The sequence below is a fragment of the Rutidosis leptorrhynchoides genome, chromosome 9 (assembly GCF_046630445.1).
Source record: "Rutidosis leptorrhynchoides isolate AG116_Rl617_1_P2 chromosome 9, CSIRO_AGI_Rlap_v1, whole genome shotgun sequence".
Taxonomy (NCBI): domain Eukaryota; kingdom Viridiplantae; phylum Streptophyta; class Magnoliopsida; order Asterales; family Asteraceae; genus Rutidosis; species Rutidosis leptorrhynchoides.
The window spans coordinates 292127834-292150625 of record NC_092341.1 but is presented as its reverse complement, the minus strand read 5'-3'; the positions used below and the strand labels follow the sequence as shown (position 1 = coordinate 292150625).

The 22792-nt window shown below is 31.9% G+C and overlaps 1 protein-coding gene and 1 non-coding gene across 2 annotated transcripts; both read right to left on the bottom strand.

Moving 5' to 3' along the window:
- Positions 1–2539: 2539 nt before the first annotated feature.
- On the bottom strand, positions 2540–5165 carry LOC139866465 (T-complex protein 1 subunit epsilon-like). The gene is made up of 7 exons (XM_071854700.1): positions 5051–5165; positions 4830–4958; positions 4517–4546; positions 4110–4338; positions 3364–3454; positions 2970–3267; positions 2540–2667 (listed from the first exon to the last, which is right to left on the bottom strand). The coding sequence occupies exons 1-4, from the start codon at positions 5163–5165 to the stop codon at positions 4331–4333; spliced, it is 282 nt and encodes a 93-aa protein (XP_071710801.1). The 3' UTR covers positions 2540–2667; positions 2970–3267; positions 3364–3454; positions 4110–4330.
- Positions 5166–19802: 14637 nt separating this feature from the next.
- LOC139869670 (small nucleolar RNA R71) lies at positions 19803–19909 on the bottom strand. Its single transcript, XR_011766254.1, has one exon. It is a non-coding gene; the product is annotated as a small nucleolar RNA R71 (small nucleolar RNA).
- Between the last annotated feature and the right edge of the window lie 2883 nt (positions 19910–22792).

Sequence of the window (22792 nt, the reverse complement as noted above, 5' to 3'; positions counted from 1 at the left end):
ATATTGGTCAGCTTTTACAATGGGTCTCACAGAAAGTCAACTGTTTGTTAGTTCACATATAGTCAAACTGAAAACACATGGAATAGGAATAAAATGATCAAGACTGAGTAGAAGATAGACCTTAAAGGGTGTCTTTTCTGTTATTATTTGTGTGCTTTTGGAATATGATCCTCATGGTGCACAATATCGACAAATCGACAATACTATTCAAAAGAACTATTTAAGTTATGAAACTCAAATTTGTGCACATCACTTTTGCTAGAAGTTTAATTTCAAAAAGACACCATGAAACACAGACCTTTAATCACTAGACATGGGCCATAGTACCTCAACAAAAACCAATGAAATCGATACGAAACACGTCTCGAGGAAAAGTTAGCAACAAATTATTAAGAGAACAAAGTGAATGAATCAAAATATAGATCAAGCATTCTTCATCTTCTCTTTAAAAGTAACCCTCAAAAGTGCCATATTGCTTGTTTAGGTTGTTGACCTTATCCAAAATTGGTCCCATTTTTTTGTGAGTGCCCTGTTGCTTGCTCTTTTGTTCATATTGAGTTCAAGAAATCTATATGTAGGCCTTATTCCTTTATGGGTGCTCAATGTCTTGTGCTTTATTCACCACAATGTGTAATGAAAAACAAATAAGTTCAAATAAATTGGGGGGCTGTGCCCGTTCGTAGTAGGGGTTCCTCGTAAAAAAAAAAAAAAAAAAAAAAAAAAAAAAAAAGCTACGTGACTCGGAGCACTGTATCGAATTATTAGTTAGAAATGTTAGAATGTTATAATTCACTCAGGATTCTTATTGATCAAACACGCCAAATATATAATATATGATATAAGCTCATATCCCTTGATTTTAGGGATTATGTCTCTTGCTACATTTAATACTAGATATGCCTATATTTAATATGAGATGCGCTAGATATTACATATGATATATTCTATGTTTAATATCCGTTAACATCCCCCCGCAGTTTGAGCGAGAGAGGAATAAACGGTCAAACTAGATTAAAATGCTAAAAACTAAATAATATTCTTCTTTCCGAGCAGACTGATATTCGTTGATGTGGTTGCGTATTGCTTGACTGCGTTTCCTTTTCCGAATCGTTTTTTTTTATTTTTATTTTTTTTTTTACGTCGTGGCTTGCTTTACCTAACGATTGAGCAGGACTTGGGCATTGAACTTTGTCGATGATAACCAGTCTTTATCGGAAGAGATTATAATTCTTATTATTAATTTTTTTTCAAGGTTTGGAACCTAGTCTAGCTAGGCGGCTCATCCTCACGCCGATTATAAAATAAATATATATAAAATGATGTGTAGGGACCAAATATTGATTATTGATAAGTGAGGACAAAATAAAAATTGATAGTATGGGTATGTGATGGAGGTTTAGTGGGAGAGAGAAGATTAAAGGGAAAATAAAAGTGCAAGCAAAGATAAAGAAAGATTAAAGTGTGAGGTATTACATCCCAATTTGTCTCTGGAATTTTTCTACAAATCAGCCAATTCTTCGGTCACAAATTAAACAAAGCCCAACAAATAAAAACACACAGAGAGAAAGGGGGTTTAGGATCGGTGGTGACTAACTGAGACTTGGAAGAAATCACTCTATTAGGGTGAAGAAAAAAAGAAGAAAGACAGATAGAATACGGGAGCTGAGACGGCGTATATGTCAACCGTGATTTGCTGCTCCGGTGGTGATATGACGGTGTATATTTCAACCGTAATTGGATGTTTTTTGCAAGAAATGGAAAAACAAAAGAAAAGGATAAAGACGGGAGCTGAAACGGTGTATATTTCAACCGTGATATTTCAACCGTGATTTGCTGCTCCGGTGAGTGATTTGAGGTGGTGATTGTGACGGTGTATATTTCAACCGTGATTTTTTTTTCGTTAAGTTTTGCAGGAAACAGAAGAAATATATAGATAGAAGACTGAAGAGGTTCGGTGTTGATGGTGGATAGGAAGATTTGCAACGGTGTATATTTCAACCGTGAGTTTTGCAAGAAACAGAAGAAAGATAGATAGAAGAGTGAATTATAGGTTCGGTGGTTGATTGGAAGATTTGATGGGTGGTAGAGCAGAAGCGGCACACATTCGGCCGACTAGGTTTTGGATCAAACCCTCTGATACCATGTTAGAATGTTATAATTCACCCATGATTCTTATTGATCAAACACGCCAAATATATAATACATGATCTGAGCTTATATCCCTTGATTTTAGGGATTATGTCTCTTGCTACATTTAATACTAGATATGCCTATATTTAATATGAGATACGCTAGATATTACATATGATATACTAGTGAAGGGACATGTGGTTTCACGGGTTTTTTAAGAATTTTTTTTTATAATGATACATTATATAAAAAACGTGCAAATAAACTAACGAAATTAATCGAGTAATATTAGATAGAAAACAACATTGTTTAAACAAATATTTGGTAGAACGACAATAAGAAAGACAAATCCAAAAGCACAGTGTTTAATATTCAAAACATTAACAAAACAACTTGAAAAGGATGTTAATACTTCATTACTTCCAAAAATCATCAAATAGCCATTTTAAATGTCAGTCGGCCATCTAAATGAAACCACCTACTAAAGCTAAACGTGCAGGTAACGAAACAGATTCAATTGCTTCAATTCTCGTCCACCTTCAAAATCCCAAATGTAGGAGTAAATAGATTAATATAATAAATATATTATATTATAATATATAATATGTTTTTCCAAAACATACACCTACATTCATGTTCATACATGGATGTACATTCATGTTCATGCATGGATGTAACGATTATAACCTATTTTTATATGCAATAAGGTTGTAAATAAGTTTTCCTAAACTTCAAATAAGCATCATTAATCCACTAATCAAAACCTAATTAAAAGTGTAGGATCTCTAACGCCTTAACCTATGTTGGGTCAAAGCATACAAATATAATATAAACAATACCTTAAGTAGCCTCTTATGTTGTCATATAACCATTGCCAGCATTCTTCCTGAATTTGTTACCACTTTTCTCGAGCTTCTTTCCCACTCTACCGTTCTTTGAGCTGACTTAATACAAACGCTATACAATCAATAGTACCCAATTACTGAAATAGGGCACAGAGTAAATACAAATACAAATACAAATTTGTATTATAATAATTAAAACATTATTTATTATCATTCAATTAAACCAAGGAGAATAACCATTACCATATTTCTGAAATATTTATAGGAAACCCACCGAGTCTAATCTGTTAATCTTAAAAAGCGAATAAAACAAATGAAAATATGTCAGAAAATTCAAATCAAGGTAGAAAAATAATAGAATTGAGTTATGAAATCGATATATCAAAACCTTTAATTAATTAATGCAACTGTTGTCGGAAATTTGAGACACTGGTTGCTTTCAACAGCCATGATGAACCTATTGCTCTATATCCTTTTAACTGCAACATAAGAATATATTCATGATATACATATAACTAAGGGTGGTAAAACTACTCAAGATGCACAAAAAAAGACATTAAGCAATGAGAACCATCAATAATTAGCAAGTTGAGAAAACCTTTATTCAAGATACAGAGCAGAGCATTTCAGTGACATCCTATTTTTTTTTAAATATATATTAATTATTAGGTCATTTTTAAGATGATGTTTTAGGCTTAAATAACATTACTTTAAAACTATAAAATCGAAAGGCAACATACGCTGGAGTTTTAATCTGTTCCCAAAAGTAGATCGTTTCATAAGTGTATAACTGCTTTTTTCCAGCAAGAGGTGACAAAATATCTTGATTCAATCTAACAAAATCCTTAGCAGGTGTCCTGTTCGATTAAATTTATGTTAGTATGAACTCAAATTGGTATAATAGTCCAAAGGATAACTTCTATATTTGAATACATAAAATATCGTTTCAAGTATAAATAAATAAAAATAGATAAAAGTATAGGCATACTATCTTACTTTGCTGCCAAAAGTTTGTCTGTGTGATGCAAAAGTTCCTTGGTAACTGTATTAGCAACTAATTCACCAAATTCGTTAGCAGACTCAGCAAAAACCTGCTCAAATATTATTACACCCGATTCGGGTACAGTGGCTAACCAAGCATTTCGGGTACAGGAAAGCTGCAACTCACATCACAGTTCAACAAAAAAATATGCGACTGCAAGAAACAATTAAAAAACTATAAAAAGCAAAATTTTACTGATAAAAAGATGGATTATAAAACTATAATGATTCTTCAGTAACCGAGTCACTCGATGTGAATTCTTGCTCTCCTTCACGGCTAAGCCCGCCATATTGAACCGGAACCAACTCGGGTGCTATGTACCTAAAATTCACCAAAACAAATCAAATCATATTTAGGAAAAAACAACAAATAAAAACGATACACAAATTATAAACTAAAGTTGGTACTCAAACGCAAAGCTCAAACTTAACAAATCTGAATTCAACTTAACAGCCTACATGTAACTCTTATAAACAAAACAAACAAACAAAAAATTTACCTTGATGCAATTTTCTGAAGACATCGATACCTGCATCATATTCAACAACATAATATTAAACACACAAAAGGGTCATAAAAGTCAAAAACAAAAGTATGGTACCAAATAAATGAATTTGTACTGATAAATGGTTCAAATTGATTGAATTCAGAATGATTTGTAATTAAGTAATTCATCGATACAAATCAACCCAAATAATCAAACTTCAAAAATCAGAAACAAAGAAAAGAGTTTGAACATTATAGTTCATTCAAATTGAGCAAACCATCTTTATCAGTTCTTCTATCTATAAACAGTCATGTTAAAAACTCACATGTTAAGGGATTAACACTTTCGGCTACACCACCACCATACACAATCGAGTTATTACGTATGAGATTCCTAGCAACACACAATGCATCATGAAGACTACGCTTTGTCTCGTCTATCATCATTTTGTTACCTAAATTCATCACAAAAATAACATATTTTAGATGTACATATGGTATAAAAAACTATGTTTCCATAAAGCTAGATTCCATTATGATAACTTACCTCCACGAATAAATATGGTAACAGCCCTTAAGTTTGCACAATGCTCAATATAAAGCATCCGATCTTTTGTTGTACCAAACGCCTTTTCCCTAACCAAACCAGCCTGTCCAAACATAATTTAATGATATATCATGATTTCAAATAATCAATAAATCAATAATGGTATAAAGATGAACAAAAAAATCAAGAGCTGTAAATTACCTTCCTTAACTTGTCAGGTGTAAGTTCCTGGAACCTCGAAACAATTATACCACCTGCAAAAAAAAAAAAAAAAAAAAAAAAAAAGAAGATAAAATAGTGACCATTTAAAACTTAGTATTCTGTAAAAAGTATATAAAAATCTAATTATATAATGAGTTAGATAATGAATAAGCACAAACCAGTTGCTATTGCCATAAGCTCGAGTTCAACGCCACCAACCCATTTTAAAGTATACTGGACTAACACTGCCCATCTTATAGTTTTTATTTATGAACTTCAAAAGAGAAAAAAATCTTCAAAATTAGTTCATTCAAGCATTATAGCAAACAGTTAATGTGCATAATCAAAAAAGATATTATTACTTATAAAAAGTAGAGATTAACAGCTTATGATCAATACCTCTAACCAAACAAAAGGTTTCAAAGTCTTATTCTTCAATCCTGCAAAACCATATCGAGCAAATTGTACAGCTTCAGTCTCAATTATACGTATCCTCAAATGATTAAAAAAAAAAAAAAAATCAACTCAATAATTAGTTAAAGAGATTAAAACAGAAATTAGAATTACAATCATGAATACTTGCGATGCAAATACATAACTCAATCCCTAGTGGTTTACACCCATTTCACACAATTTAACACCAATATTTATACATTCAATGGCCTTTTCTGTTAGCCATATCATCATACACTCGTGATTTGCTTCATGATTCGAATTAGAAATAAGAAATTAAATATAGTCGATTACACAGATTTATATATACAAAATAGTAGCATAAAGCCATAAATATATTGAACCTGAATTTTTTTTACCTGTATAGCCGTGAAGTTTCAGCGAAAAAGAGCAGAGTAGAAACGGAAAAAGAAAACAATGCAGAAAGAGCAGCGGCAACGGTGGTGGTAGCAGCAACAACAGCGACGATAGTGGTAAGAGCAGCGGCAACGGTGGTGGTTGATGGTGGTTGATGTTGGTTGATGAAGGATGAAGGATGAAGATGGGTAGTGGACAGTGTTTTGATTATGGGAATTTTTTGAGAAGAAATTATTTGAATTAAAGTGTATGTGAGAAGAAGCGTGCTTTTTTGATATATGTATTTACCTTCCCAAGATTAATAATGATGTGGTAAATTTGTTCAGTATTTAAATTTGAAGTTTAAATAATTGTTTTAAATATTTATTATAAAATACGTTTTTTTTAAAATAAGTTTTTTTTAAATAATAAAAAATGTTATTTATATGATGATGTAAGCAAGGGTATGTAATGTAGTGCCAAGTGTCCCATAATTTTTTTAAGCTAAGGTTAAAATAATAAAGTGATGTCATGTGCTAAGCCATTTCATATATAGTATAGATTCTATGTTTAATATCCGTTAACAAGAAATACAAAAATATGACTGAAACGACATCATATAGAAGCCATGGTATATTCATGTATATACTTTGAAAAATATTATTAAATAGAATTCTTGATCCTTTTCTGCATAATAAATTAAAACAACAAAGGCAGTACATGTTTCTCGCAATATCTTAACTACAATTGAGTTCACAGCAAGGTTGAAAAAAACGCGAGACGAAGTCGAAATGGAGTCGAGACGGACGTTGATCAATGTTGACTTATATATATATATATATATATATATATATATATATATATATATATATATATATATATATATATATATATATAAGCGTGTGACAATAATCCTACGTGTCAACTCCTGGTTAAATCTTGTCACGTGTCAACTCCTCCTTTATTCCTGTCACGTGTTGTTATTTCCATCTATTAATCGAATTATTATATTTCCTAATTTAATTTATTATACAAATTTCATTGCCTAATCATATAATATTATATATTATTATATTATTACTATGAAATTAACTAATAAATATCATCACAATCGATTTACAGTCGACCATTATCACTTTTGTAGTACGTTGGGCTAATTACTCATTCAAATGCTCAGCTATTGTGATATGCAAAATAACACATGTATAATTATTTACTCTGTATTTTATAATTGACAATATCAGATTGAGATAGTTCCAAAATTAATGTTTATGAATTTTTCTTTTAAAAATATTATTCCTAACAATCAATTTTAAAACAACGTTTTAGGGGCTCATATTTGGTGTTTTATCAATTATTTGTCAATTGAAGTTACAATAATTCCAACGAACGAGCTCAGAATCTATGCGTTAGTAGTCAATACTAATATTTTCGATACAAATGTTTTCAGTAATAAACAATTTTATTTTGTAATTGTACCATACATTTGATAAGTATCAATATTAACGTTATCGACTACTAATATATACAAATTCCGTACAACGCACGGGCTCATAAAACTAATTAATATATATATATATATATATATATATATATATATATATATATATATATATATATATATATATATATATATATATATATATATATATATATATATATATATGGGAAGGATCCAGCGCTAAGCAATATTTTTGGGATAAGGGAATAAGTGATTTTGTGATTTTTATATCTTTAGTTTACAACTCCGATTTAAAAAAAAAACAAAAAAAAAAAATAATTGCTGGTATCAATTTTCATTGTGTAGATTTAGATTTTTTTTTTTTTTTTAACTTGATCCTTAACATACATCTGATGCATGTTAGCTGCTGTTCATGCACCAGAAATATGTTAACAAAAAAAAGAAAAAAACAAACAATGACTTTTGATTAATTAAAAACTATGTTTAGGGTTTAGTAATTAGGGTTTAGAAACTAGGGTTTAGGGTTTATATTTAGGATTTAGAATGAGTTTTTAATACGAACGGTTTAGTAAATTTTTTGTTAAAAAAAACTCAAAACGGGTTAACATGCATTATATGTATGTTAAGCTGTGGTCAAAAAAAAAAAAAAAAACCTTTTTTTCAGAATCTACACAATGAATGTTATTCTGAGATATTTTTATTTTTTAATTTGGAGCTCTAGAAATAAAGATATAAAAAAACAAAATCACTTATCCTTTTATTCCAAAATTAGTGTTTATCCCCTGATCTTTTATATATATATATATATATATATATATATATATATATATATATATATATATATAGTATAACAACAACAAAAATCAATCCCACAAAAATGGGGTATGTGGAGGTAAGATGTAGACAATCATTCTCCAATCCTAGAATAAAGAGAAGCCTTCACCTAGAGTAAAACACCACAAGAGTAGAGAAAGTTCTCCCTCTCAATATTCTATGGATAGAGAGATTGTTTTCGAATGGACTTCCGACCAATAAGTAGGTTAAAAAAAGTGTGAGACGCCATTAAAATGGTAGAATACAATATGTGTATATAAATATAAATATATATATAAATATATACACACACACACACACATATTTTAAAGTCGAAAAACTTTCGTTGATCAGTTCGTACCTATAATCGCTATTATCGCTAATGTAATAAAAAGTAACACTAAACTACATCAATTTTGATCGATTTGACTGACTTTTGACCGATTTTAATCGAATTATCGACTTTTGACCGTCATTGACCCGCTCTTTCCCGCATTTGACCCGACTTTTGACCGTTTTATTAGACGCCGAAAAGGAGTCGAGACGGGATAGTCACAAAAACATCGCAACGGACGTTGCAACGTATGCCGTTTGCAACCATGGACCACAACATGACTCGTTCAAGTAACATCAAGTAAACTGTTGGAGGTTTTAAATCTTTCGTGTAGGGTAAAATAATCGATGACCGGATATATCACTGAATCGTGTAATCACTTTCCGAAAGTAATTATTCGACCCTTATTTACTGGGTTACACGAATATCACTTTGGGATAAGACAGAGATGATGTTCTTGATTTTGGTAGAAATAAAGAACCTTTTGTTAGAGAGTATTTTGTGTCTTTTTTGTCCTTCTCATGAAAATAGTTTATCCTCTTATATAGACACCCAAAAGATGAAATACATTATGAGACTTAATGGCCAATTAATCACTCATAATGATATTTCATAATTACTTGAAGCAGTTACACGACAATATATAAATGTCATATTAAACCATAGGAAATGGTTACAAGAATATATCTTTAAAGACATTAACCCACATGCTATAGTTACAAGACTATTTCATAATAGTCACTAAACCATTAGATGGTTATAAGACCAACCTTAATAACATTAAACTTATCTTAATAACATTAACCCACAAAGTAGGTTACATGACTAAGTTAATAGTCATCAAACCATAAGATGGTTACAAAAATAACTCTTAATGCTATTAGTGGTTGCGTGATTAATCTTAATGCCTTTGAGGTTACAAGACTAGTCTTAATAACATTAAACCACAAGTGGTTACATGACTAATTTTAATATCATTAATATTAAGACAATTACCAAACCGCTTTTGGGTCAAGGAAGTCTATCACTTAATGGGTGTACACTCCGTACTTTCAAATCCAATTCCAAGTGTAAAATAAGTCCCTCAATTACACTAAATTACCAACAATCCTCCCGAATTTAGTGCAATTTGTTGCATGAGAAATAAACAATTAAAACAAAACTCATGCATAAATGAAAATATCTTGAAGATTGAATTTTCACCTTAGTACATTACACATTCCAAATATTCGAGAATCAAGGTGTTATAAATATTCAACCCTTCAATCCATTTGAATACCTAAAAATTACATACACATAAGTTTTCAAATACTCTAAAGCTATCCTGACACTTTACAAGCCATGTGTCCATATCCTTTCATGAATGTATCCAAAGCTAAAAAGTCCAAAGCTTTCTTGAAGCAGCAAAACTTCACTATCATAGGTAGTTTACTTCAGTCATGCACCTGCTCTCACATTTTTTCAAATAAACTATTAAGTAGCTAGACTTCAACCTTACCTTCAGCAGGTTTGAGTACATACCTTACCTTGGGATGATACAAAATTTATGTACTCCAAAATTCTAAGTATAAGCCTTCCACATTGAATTCAGCTTCTGATTTTCATCAGAATGGAGGTATCTTATTATCATAAATTTATGTGGACTTTAAACCATCCCCACAGTAGACTTGTCAACCAAGTCTCTTGCCAATCCCTTCGTCAAGTGATCAGCAAATTTCTGTTGCGACCTCACAAACACTATAATAATTACCCCATTCGTGATGAGTTCATAAATCATATTATGTCTGACACCTGGGTGTCTAGACTTCTCATTGTACATATGGCTATATGCTTTTGCCAATGTAGCAACAATATCATAATGGATAGACATGAGTGCAATAGGTTTAGGCTATAATGGTATCTCATGGATCAAGTTTCTAAGCCAATCTGCCCCTTTACCAGCAGCAGCTAAAGCAACAAACTCCGACTCCATCGTTGAGTTGGTAATTGATAATGCTAAAAAGGAACATATATTTAGTATCAATATCCTTCCAATATGTAAAGATTTTTTTAGTTATAATTGTTCTATTTTTATGTAATATTCGTTTAAATAAATAAGTGTGAAGATAAAAGAAGAAAATAACGATTTGAAGACGCAAATGACCAAAAAGCTAAAAAGTACAAAGTACAATCCAAGTGGTTCGAAATATTGATGAGAAACGTCTAAAAATTACAAGAGTACAAGTCGCGGAACACAAAGTACAAGATATCTAAGCGTACGAAAAGGCGTTCGAAAATCCGGAACCGGGACCAGAGTCAACTCTCAACGCGCGACGCAACGGAGCTAAAATTACAAGTCAACTATGCACAAGAATATAATATAATATTTAAATAATTATATAAATTATTTATATATGATATTAAATAACGTCGGCAAATAAGAAAACAAAAATATGTGAGCTGTCCCAGGAGGCCATGCGATCGCATGGCCAGAAGGCACAAAATCCATGCGATCGCATGAGCATCAGAATCTGGCCAGGTCCTATAAATTCAGCCTTTTTCGACGAGTAAACACGCCTTTTTCTTTTCCTTCATATGTAACGTGTATATATATATATATATATATATATATATATATATATATATATATATATATATATATATATATATATATATATATATAATATAATTTTAATTTTAAGTTTAATAATAATTGGGTTATTGTAAGGAATGTTTTACGGGTTTTAAGTCAAAACTCTGTCCGTGCAACGCTACGCGATTAATCACCACTGTAAGCTATGTTCTTCCTTTTTAAATTAATGTCTCGTAACTAAGTTATTATTATGCTTATTTGAGCCAAAGTAATCGTGATTTTAGACTAAAAATTAAGATTGGGTTATTAGATTTTGTACCATAATTAAGGTTTGGACAAAAGACCGACACTTGTGGACATTGGACTATTGACTATTAATAGATAGGGGGTATTGTCTAATCGAATGATAACTCATTAGAATAAGTCGAACCTATCTTCAAATTAGTTAATCTAATAATTATTAAAATGATTATGTATGTTCTATTTAGTGACGTTTATACGACATCTTTTACGATCATTTAATTAATTATTCGGGTTGGGTAATTGATTATTCATTCTGATCAAGTGGGTAAATTAATATTCATATCTCATTAAAGCAGGGGTGGATTACATACAAGGATAATTGGTGTAATTGTTAACAAAGTAATAAAACCTTGGATTATACAAAGTCGATAACCTGGTGTAATCATTAAACAAAGTATTAAAACCTTGTTATAGTTCGAATCTCTAATTAGTTGGAATATTTGACTTCGGGAATAAGGTTAATTTGACGAGCATTTTATAATTATGACCGATGGACTATTATGGACAAAAACCAGATAGATATCAAATAAATCAGGACAAAGGACAATTAACCCGGGTAATAAATTAAAATCAACACGTCGAACATCATGATTACGGAAGTTTAAATAAGCATAATACTTTTATTTCATATTTCATCGTACCTTTATTTACTGTCATTTTAATTACTACAATTTACTTTATCGAAATTTAAATTCTGTCATTTATATTATCGTCATTTATCTTTACGCTTTATTTAAAATCGACAAACCGGTCATTAAACGGTAAAACCCCCTTTTATAATAATATTACTATATATAATTATATATAATATATTATAGTTGTTAAAAATATAGCGTTAAACTCAGCTAGCTCCCTGTGGAACGAACCGGACTTACTAAAAACTACACTATTCTACGATTAGGTACACTACCTATAAGTATTGTAGCAAGGTTTAGGTATATCCCATCTATATAAATAATAAAAAAAACTTGTGTAAATTATATCGTATTTAGTAGTAAAAATATAACTATTTCGTATACGCCGCTGCACACATCAAGTTTTTGGCGCCGCTGCCGGGGATCGAAAGCGAAACGCTATATTCTAAAAAAAAAATATTTAGTTTTTAAGCTATTTTGTAAAAATATATAAGTTTTAAAAAATATATATAAAAACATAAAAAAAATATATATTTCTATATTTTTAAGTGTTTAAATTAATACTTTTATAAAATAATAATATAAAAATAATATTTTTATAAAAATAAGCAATTTTATCATTTTTTGTATTTTTTATAAATTGTATATTTTAAACATATAGTTCGTAATTTGTATTTTTATCGTTCGTAACTAGCTTTAAGTTATAGTTTTTGCCGTAGTTATTTTATATTTCTAGATTTTTAGGCTTTGCGGTAAAATCCCTTAAGTGCTTTTTCTTTAGACTAAGATTTAGGTGCTTTAGAATTTTGCGACGTCGTTTTAAGATTTTAGTACTTTTTAAGTTATTGCCGTTTTGGATATAGAATTCCTTTTAAGCTTTAATACCTTTAGACATAAGTTTTAAATTTTAGTTTTTAGACTTTTAAGTTACGACGCTGCATTTTATTATTTTTTTCGACGCTTAATTTTCAACCTTTTATTTTTCGACGTTTTTCGACGCGCTTTTTTTTCTTATTTCTCGACGCTCTAGTTTTTAGGACATAAAATTTTCTATTTCTTCTCTAAAATTTCAAAACGAAAAAATTATTTTAAGCGGTTAAATTGATAGACATCCAAAATTTTATGGTTCGTAGTAATAGTTGAATTTGTTAGTAGCGAGTTGTGGGCTTCCGATTTAAAGGGTCCTGGCTACCTACTACATCTATTGGCTATTCGAAACGTGGACAAAATCAGAAAAGTCTATTAATTTGATAACTTATATAATTTTTATCTTTTATAAATAATAGGATATTCAGTGAATGCACCGAGCAAAACGTTCACCACATTTCATACGTTCACCACCTGTAACTCGATCAAGACATCTAGCCAACATTGTCGCCGTTGATTTTTCTTTAGAATCATCATCTAGTCGAACAAGTACTCCAATTCAAATTTTCGATAATCCATTTTTTGAACCCGACTTCACAATTGAGAACCCGGAGAATATTCAAGGACAATTCCAAGATCCAGATTCACTAATCATTACTCCTGAACCACAAACCGTTAAATCATAATACTCTAGTGATTCATATTCAACAATTTCAATTATGGAAGTAACGGAACCTCTAAGTATGGAAGACCGAATGAGAGCCACACGCACTGGCCAAGGTCACACCATTATTAAGCCAGACATTAATGCGCCAGATTATGAAATCAAAGGACAAATCCTATACATGGTAACTAATCAATGCCAATATAGTGGTACGCCAAAAGAAGATCTAAACGAACATCTTCGAACCTTTAATAGGATCTGTACTCTATTTAAAATCCGAGAAGTGGAGGATGAACAAATCTATCTCATGTTATTTCCCTGGACTTTAAAAGGAGAAGCCAAAGATTGGTTAGAATCGGTACCTGAAGGGGCGATTGATACATGGGATGTCTTAGTTGAGAAATTTCTTAAACAATTCTTTCCGGCATCTAAAGCCGTGAGACTTCAAGGAGAAATTGTTACGTTCACGCAAAAGCCAAATGAAACTCTATATGAGGCGTGGACAAGATTTGAAAAATTGTTAAGAGGATGTCCGCAACATGGTTTAGACACTTATCAAATAGTACAAATATTCTACCAAGGATGCGACATTGCTACATGAAAAGACATCGACATAGCAGCTGGTGGTTCCATTATGAAGAAAACCGCAACCGAAGCTCACAAAATCATTGATAACACAGCCTCCCACTCACATGAGTGGCACCAAGAAAAAGATATCTTTCGTTCATCTAAAGCGGCTAGAGCCGATTCTAGCCATGACTTTGATTCCGTTTCCGCAAAAATAGATGCTTTCGAGAGACGAATGAAAAAAATGACTAAAGATATTCACGCAATACGAATCAGTTGTGAGCAATGCGGTGGACCACACTTAACGAAAGATTGTAATGTTGAACAAACGATGGAACAACGTGAGAATGTTTCCTACATGAACCAAAGGCTGGGAAATAATTATCAAAATAATTATCAACCGCCAAGGCCAAACTTTAATCGAAATTAAAACATTCTTTACAATCCAAATGGACCCAACAATAACTCATATAACCAACAAGGTCTGAATAACCAACCAACTCAAAACAACACTTTCAATCAACAAAGACCTAGCTTGTATAAACCAGCACAACAAATCGAAGAGAAAAATGAGAGGTTTGATCAGATCTGGAAGAAATGATGGCAAAGCTAATGGAATCTCAAACATAATTTATTACATCTCAAACCCAAACAAATGAGAGGTTTGATCAGTCATTAAGAACTCAACAAGCTTCCATTCTGAATCTAGAAAAACACGTAGGTACTCTTGCTAGCATGATGAGTGAGAGGGAACAAGGAAAGCTACCAAGTAATACTGAAGTAAATCCTCGAAATGAGAATGTTAATATGGTTTCAACAAATTCTGAAAAACCAGCATCAGAAGATGGGAAGGTTTTCGATGTGAGTAACAATGAAGAAGTTACAACACCACCACCACCCGAGTATGTAAAGCCAGTGGTGGCACCATACAGACCACCCATCCCGTTTTCAAGAAAAGGAGTTGAGTATGAGCAAGTAATAGGTAATAAAGTTTGTGATACCTCTGGAAAGAAAAAGAAGAATAAGAAAGTAAAAGAAACAAAAACCGTAAAAGTAAACCCGGTGAAGATAGTTCCACCAAAACCTCCACCCAGGTTGGGTGATCCAGGTGAATTTATTGTTCCTTGTCTACTTAGTGATTGTGTCATGTATGATGCACTAGCAGATTTAGGTGCGAGTGTGAGTGTTATGCCTCTTTCATTATATAAGAGATTAGGAGTAGGTGAGTTAAGTCCAACGAAAATGAGTGTTCAACTCTTTGATCAAACTATTAGGCACCCAGTTGGAATTGCTGACAACCTACCCGTTCAAGTAGGTAATTTAACCTTTCTAGTCGAATTTATTGTCATTGACATAAAATAGGACCCAAACATTCCTCTAATTTTAGGTCGACCATTCTTAGTGTCCACCGGGGCATTATTTGATGTAAGAAAAGGTAGAATGACACTTAGTAATGATGAAAAATCGATCACCTTTGTGAGTCGAAAGTCTAAATCTCCAACAACCAAAACCGTTGAACCAACAAAAACGATTGGTAAGAACCATGTTGTTTTACCAACTCCAACGGTAGTGCTTAACAGTAATAAAACGCCTAAGTATGGGGAAGATGAAGTAACGCCTAATAATGACTTGATAACAAAGAACCCCATTGTTGGTACGAAATTAAATGATCCCGTTATTAACAGTTCAATGAAGAAACTTATTAAACGGATTCGCGATGCTAGAACCAAGGGGAACTTTAAGTTATGTAACCGGTTAGTATCCAATCTTTCGCCTAAATAAAAGGCGAAACTAATTGAATTTGTGGATATTACACATGAATCTGACCAATGGCTTAAAGCAAAAGTCACAGATATGCAAGTTGATTATGGTCCAAGAGAAATTGACGATGAAGTTTACCACAATTTCGATACCACAGCTACCTAAGTGTGGGGAGATTCAAATGTTCTAAGAAATAATGCTGTCTAGGGTTAGTCGTTCTGTTCTCGTGTAGTTCTGAGAATGGAATCCGATTGGTCTTTTCAACTAGCAGACACTAAAGAACTAGTTTTCTCCCCCCATTCTGAATTTTTGTTTTGTAGGTTTTGTATGAAATTAATACACTTTTTCAATTTAAGTTTTGTTCGAATTTAAAAACAAAATTTACTTTATTTCATTAAGTTTAAAAAATGATTTCTAAAATTCGTCGTAAGTTGAAAACTAGGTCGTTGAACCGAAATTGCTTTACCCGAGGGCGGGGCGAAAAATTTTGTTATCATTATTTTTAATTTTATTGATCTAAAGTATACCAAAAAATTTAAAAACCCAAAAATCTTTGCTTTTAAAACAATCACTTTAACGACAAATTTTAAATTTTGTCGAGGGACGGACTAGGTAAACATACCGAAACTACCTAAAGTAAAAGGAAACAAAATTTTAAAAAAAAAAAATTATTCATTTAAATTGTTTTAATAAATAAAGGTTTTATAAAATATATATATATATATATATATATATATATATATATATATATATATATATATATACATACATATATATATATATATATATATATATATATATATATATATATATATATATATGTTTGTAGTTTATTGATATTGCTCAAAACAAACATATATTTAGTCGCAATATCGTTCCAAAATGTAATGTTTTTAATTGTAATTTCCTTATTTTTAGTTGTAATCTTTTAAATAAATAAGTGTGAAGACGAAAGACGGAGATCGCTCGAAAATGAAGATTTGAAGATGAAAACGAAGATTTGAAAGATGAAAATGTCCAAAACGCTCAAACGTACAAGTTACACTCCAAGTGGTTTAATTTATCGAAGAAAAACGTCTAAAAATTGACAAAAGTACAAGTCGCGGAACGCAAAGTACACGATATTAAATTATAAGAAAATGCGTTCGAGAAACTGGAACCGAGACATAAATCGGGCGTAAATGTACGAGACAACGGAGCGAAAATTACAAGTCAACTATGCACAAGAATATAATATAATATATATATAATTAATATAAATTATATATATATATTATATATATATATATAAATATGTCGACAAAGAAGAAAACCAAAAAATATGTGAGCTGGATCTGGCGGCCATGCAATCGCATGGGAAATAGGCATAAAACCCATGCGATCGCATGGGTTACTGTAGCAGGCCAAAATCCTATAAAAAGGCAGTTTGATCGAGAGTTTTATACACAATATTTTCATTTCTTCTCTGTATACTTATATTTATATTTATAATTATAATTTTAATTTAAGTTTATTTTAATAATAAGGTTATTGTAACATTTAATTTACGGGTTTTAAATCAGAGTTCTGTCCGTGTACCACTATGCTAATAATATCGTTTTTTACCGTTCCAACTCGCTGTAAGTCTCCACGTCCTAACTTTATTTTCACGTATCGTTATTATCGTTATTATTTCTATTGTTATTATTATTATTATTATTATTGTTGTTATTTTTATTGTTATCGTAATATTTATTATTATCGTCGTTATTATCGTTATTTATTATTTATTATTGTTATCGTTTATTATTATTATTATTGTTACCATGTCCACTTTATATAATTTATATTTTTACGCCGTTATAATGTCCAACTAAATATCCATAGTGGTAACTAAAATGTAGAACCTCTGGACAAATGGATTGAACCATATTATAATATTATGATGTAACTTTGACTATTTTTAATATTAAGTTTAATCACCAACCCATTGTTATATAATTTAATATTTTCACCCCTATCACATAATTTATCAAAATTAATAAGCGAAGGTGCATTGAATTTACATAAATTATGCTTCAACACCTCGGTGATCTAGACGAACATATGGACAAATTATTGACAACAATTTAGAAGTGTGATTCGGTGGTTTGGGTAATATTACAGTTTATATAATCGTGTAATTATAAAAAGGGTAAGACCGTTATAATTTTGGTTTTAACGAAAGTAAAAACTGGATTAAATCTCAATTTAAATAGTCGGGGTATAATTTAATTCGCTAAAACGAGATCTAAACGAAAGTGAGATTTAGTTTTAGTTAATTAAATCTTTATAAATCGAAAGATAAAATATAAGGATATATATTAAAACATCGTAATCGGACTTAAAAACAATCCATAAATCCAGAGGGGACATATTTTAGTAGCCACTACTTTACCTTATTTTAAATCTCTTCAATTTCACTTATTGCCATATCGTAAACTTTAATTACTTTTTACTATTTTGCTATATTTCCATGAAAAACCTTATTTCTTCTACTTTGTTAAATTAGTTTAAATTGTATTTTTATTGTCGTTAATTTAGTTATTTCGTTTTAGTTAAATCTAATTTCCGTTCAATTAAGTAGTAAACCCTAATCCAAAATCCCCCTTTTAAATAGATTAACTTTTAGCAATTAAAAAATCTTGAAAACTCCATCTCCCTGTTGAACGAACCGGATTTACCAAATAAACTATTACTATACGGATAGGACAAAGTTGCCTATATGTGTGAAATCAATCCGAAATCATAAGAACACCATATAATCACAAGCAATTCGTGTAATAAATTCAATCTAAATCCGATCAAAATAAAAGGACACGATCGAGCACATCAACTTTTTGGCGCCACTGCCGGGGAAAGTTGGTAGTTAAATAAATAGATATTTTTTCTGATTCGTAGTAATAGTTGGATTTGTACGTGGACTGGGTTATTGGAGCCAAACAGTACTCAGTTATATTGAGACCAAACGAATCCTGCCCCTCTGCTGCATCTTTTGGCTATTCGAAACGTGGGTAAAATCAGAAGGAAAATCTGTTTGTTTAAAGGTTTTTATCATTGTTTTTAGTTATTCGATCCTTTCGTGAAAATTCATTTTCAAGAAAGTTCAATGTTTATACACTTAGTGAATAAATCCTTCAAGACTACATACAATTTTTCAATTGTATGACCCGTTCAGGAAATCCTAAACTCGTTGCACTTAATTCAGAACCTGAAAGAAACTTGAACAAAAGATTAAAACAAGAAAAACAAAAAAAAATTAGGTAGTACTAGTCAACCGAAAACACCGAAAAATATCAAAAAACAAGTAGGAAACACTAGTGGTCAACCAGAAATCAAAACTGAACCTGAAACCATCGTCATTAAAGAAGAAATGGTTGAAGTAACACCTGATCCAAATGATCTACTGATGTGGAATACCAGACAAACTGTTCCCCCTCTCGCACTTGCACCTATATGAAGACCTGAAATTGAGGCTGAAAACTGGGAAGTCAAGGGGCAGTTTATGCACATGGTTCGTGAAAACCAATTCGACGGAAGACTTAATAATAATCCGATAGAACATTTAGAAGCTTTCGAAGATTTATGTGAACTGTACAAAAACAAAGATGTTTCTTCAGATGCATTTAGGTTAAGAACTTTTCCGTACTCATTAATCGGAGACGCAAAAGCATGGTTGAAAGCATCAAAACCTGATTCTATCACAACTTTTAACGAATTAAGAGAAAAATTCATTACCCGATTTTTCCCACCGGCAAAAGCCGAAAGACTTAGAACTGAAATCACCACTTTTAAATAAAAGTCGGATGAAACTCTTTATGATGCATGGGAAAGATTAAAAAGAATGTTACAAAATTGTCCGCAACACGGATTGCAAAAAGGGCAAATAGTACAAACTTTTTATCGTGGTATTGATGAACATACTCGTGGTATATTAGATTCCTCCGCTGGAGGAGTATTTATGTACAAATCACCAAATCAAGCGTATGACATGTTAGAAGACATGTCAGTTCATACTTTTGAATGGACACCATCTAGAGATCAACTACCTAGAAGGACGGTGGCAAGCCTTGAAGAAAATGAAGACAACAACACAACCATAGCTTCACTGTCGAATCAATTCAAAAAGTTTGGAAGAGAAATAGAGAAACTAAATTCAACAGTTTTAGCATTACAAGTAGGATGTGAAATCTGTGGACAACCACATTTCACAAAAGATTAGGATATCAATGATCAGCCAATGAACTCAGTAGCACAAGTTAATTTTATGGCCAATCAAAGAAAAGGAAATTTTCAAGGAGGAAATTCTAATTATCAACCTGCAAACCCAGGATATCAAAACTCGAAGAATTTTGCTTTTCAAAGAAATGGACCACCTGGCTTTTTCAACAGAAACCAACCTCCATTTCCACCTCAACAAAATTTTCAACAACAACCGTTACCTCAATTACCATATCAACAACAAAACCATAACATGCAACTAGTAGAGAAGAAATCTAACTTTGAAGAAGTTATGATGAATTTTGTCAAAAGTCAATTAGAAACGAATGAGCAAGTGAAGAGACAACTTCATCAATCCCAAACAGAAAACGAGCAAGTACAAAGGAATCATCAAGCTTCAATTCAAAACCTTGAAAGAGATATGGGAAGAATATCCCAATTACTTGCTGAAAGGCAATCGGGCACTTTACCATCAAACACGCAACCAAACCCTAAGGGTAAGGAAACTCAAAATTCAAGTAATATTTCACAAGTTAATTCAATCACTACGCGAACTGGGTTAACCATTAACCCAGAGATTTCAAAGCCTCTCACTCCTATATGCCAACCACAAGTGCACTAAAGACTCAAAATCAACCACCATTGAAGGTATACAAATATCCAATTCCATATCCGCAACGTTTGAAGAAAGATAAATTACAAGCACAATACAACAAGTTTGCTGACATGATTAAGCAAATTTGTATAAATGTACCGCTTGTAGATGTTCTTGCGGGTATGCCGAATTATGGAAGGTTTATCAAAGATCTTATAGCAGACAAAGGAAAATATGCAGAAGTTTCAACCACATTCCTTAATGAAGAATTCTCAGCAATTTTGCAAAAGCAAAATTTGCCACCAAAACTTGAAGATCCTGGAATTTCATCATTCCTTGTCTAATGGGAGATTCAGTAATGTACGATGCATTAGCTGATTTAGGAGCGAGCATTAACCTTATGCCTCACTCCCTGTACTTAAAATTGAACTTAGGTGATTTAAAACCAACTAGGATGTGTATACGATTAGCTGATAGAACTTACAACTATCCTTTTGGCAATGCTAAAAACCTACCGGTTAAAGTAAATCACTTAATATTTCCTGCTGATTTCGTTGTTCTTGAAATGGAAGAAGATAGTAAGGTTCCCCTAATTCTAGGGCGTCCCTTTCTAAATACTGCGGACGCAATTGTGCGCGTAAAAGAGAAAAATCTCAGCTTAGGTGTGGGGGAGGATAGAATTATATTGAACATAGATAAGGCTATGAAACACCCTATGTCTCCAGATGACGAATGTTTCCAAATAGACATTGTTGATTGTTGTATTGAGGAAGAACTACAAGAACTATTAAATGTCGACACCTCATATTTCACCCCGATGGGTGAAGATGAAGATTTTGATGTCGATATAGAGTTAGACAAGCTGTTAAAGGTAGTCACTGATGAAGAATACGTAGAAGAAGAAATTCCCGGGGAAGATGAACCTTTTGAAGAAATTACCGATGGTAATAGGTTCCGGATAAAATCTTCCTTGGAAGAACCACCCACTTTGGAACTTAAAGAACTCCCGGAACATTTGGAGTATGCTTATCTCCAAGGAACGTCACAATTACCCGTAATAATTTCATCAAAACTTTCCGATGACGAAAAGGGTAGGTTAATGTCTATTTTAAAAACCCACAAAAAGGCAATTGCTTGGAAAACAACTGATATTCCAGGGATTAACCCTGCTTATTGTACTCACAAAATTCTAATGGAAGAAGATTTTAAACCCGTGGTACAAAGACAATGGAGGTTAAATCCTAACATGAAATAAGTTGTCAAAAAGGAGGTTATCAAATTACTTGATGCCGGGTTAATTTACCCTATATCCGATAGCCCGTGGGTAAGTCCTGTACAAGTAGTACCCAAGAAAGGGGGTACGACTGTTATTCTAAATGATAAGAATGAACTCGTTCCTACAAGAACAGTCACTGGGTGGAGAGTCTGTATAGACTATCGTCATCTAAACGACGCTACAAGGAAAGATCATTTCCCGCTACCATTTATCGACCAAATGCTATAACGTTTGGCGGGAAAAGATTACTACTGTTTCCTTGATGGATTCTCAGGTTATTTTCAAATTCCAATTGATCCAAAAGACCAAGACAAGACCACTTTTACTTGTCCATTTGGTACTTTTGCGTACCGATGAATGCCATTCGGATTATGTAATGCACCAGGCACCTTCCAAAGGTGTATGATGGCAATTTTTCATGACATGATTGAAGAAAGTATAGAAGTCTTTATGGACAATTTCTCTGTTTTTGGGGACTCCTTCAACTCATGTCTCTCAAACCTTAAACGAATGCTAATTCGTTGTGAAGAATCAAATCTTGTTTTAAACTGGGAGAAATGCCACTTCATGGTGAAGGAAGGCATTGTTTTAGGACACAAGATTTCTCGAGCTGGAATGGAAGTAGACAAAGCTAAGATAGACGTTATTTCAAAACTTCCTCCTC

Coding starts and splice junctions, on each gene's coding strand:
- LOC139866465 (XM_071854700.1), bottom strand. CDS start 5,165: ATGTTTGGACAGGCTGGTTTGGTTAGGGAAAAGGCGTTTGGTACAACA. Junction 4,959..5,050: donor TACCATATTTATTCGTGGAG/GTAAGTTATCAT, acceptor TGATGAATTTAG/GTAACAAAATGATGATAGAC. Junction 4,547..4,829: donor AAGTGTTAATCCCTTAACAT/GTGAGTTTTTAA, acceptor AATATGATGCAG/GTATCGATGTCTTCAGAAAA.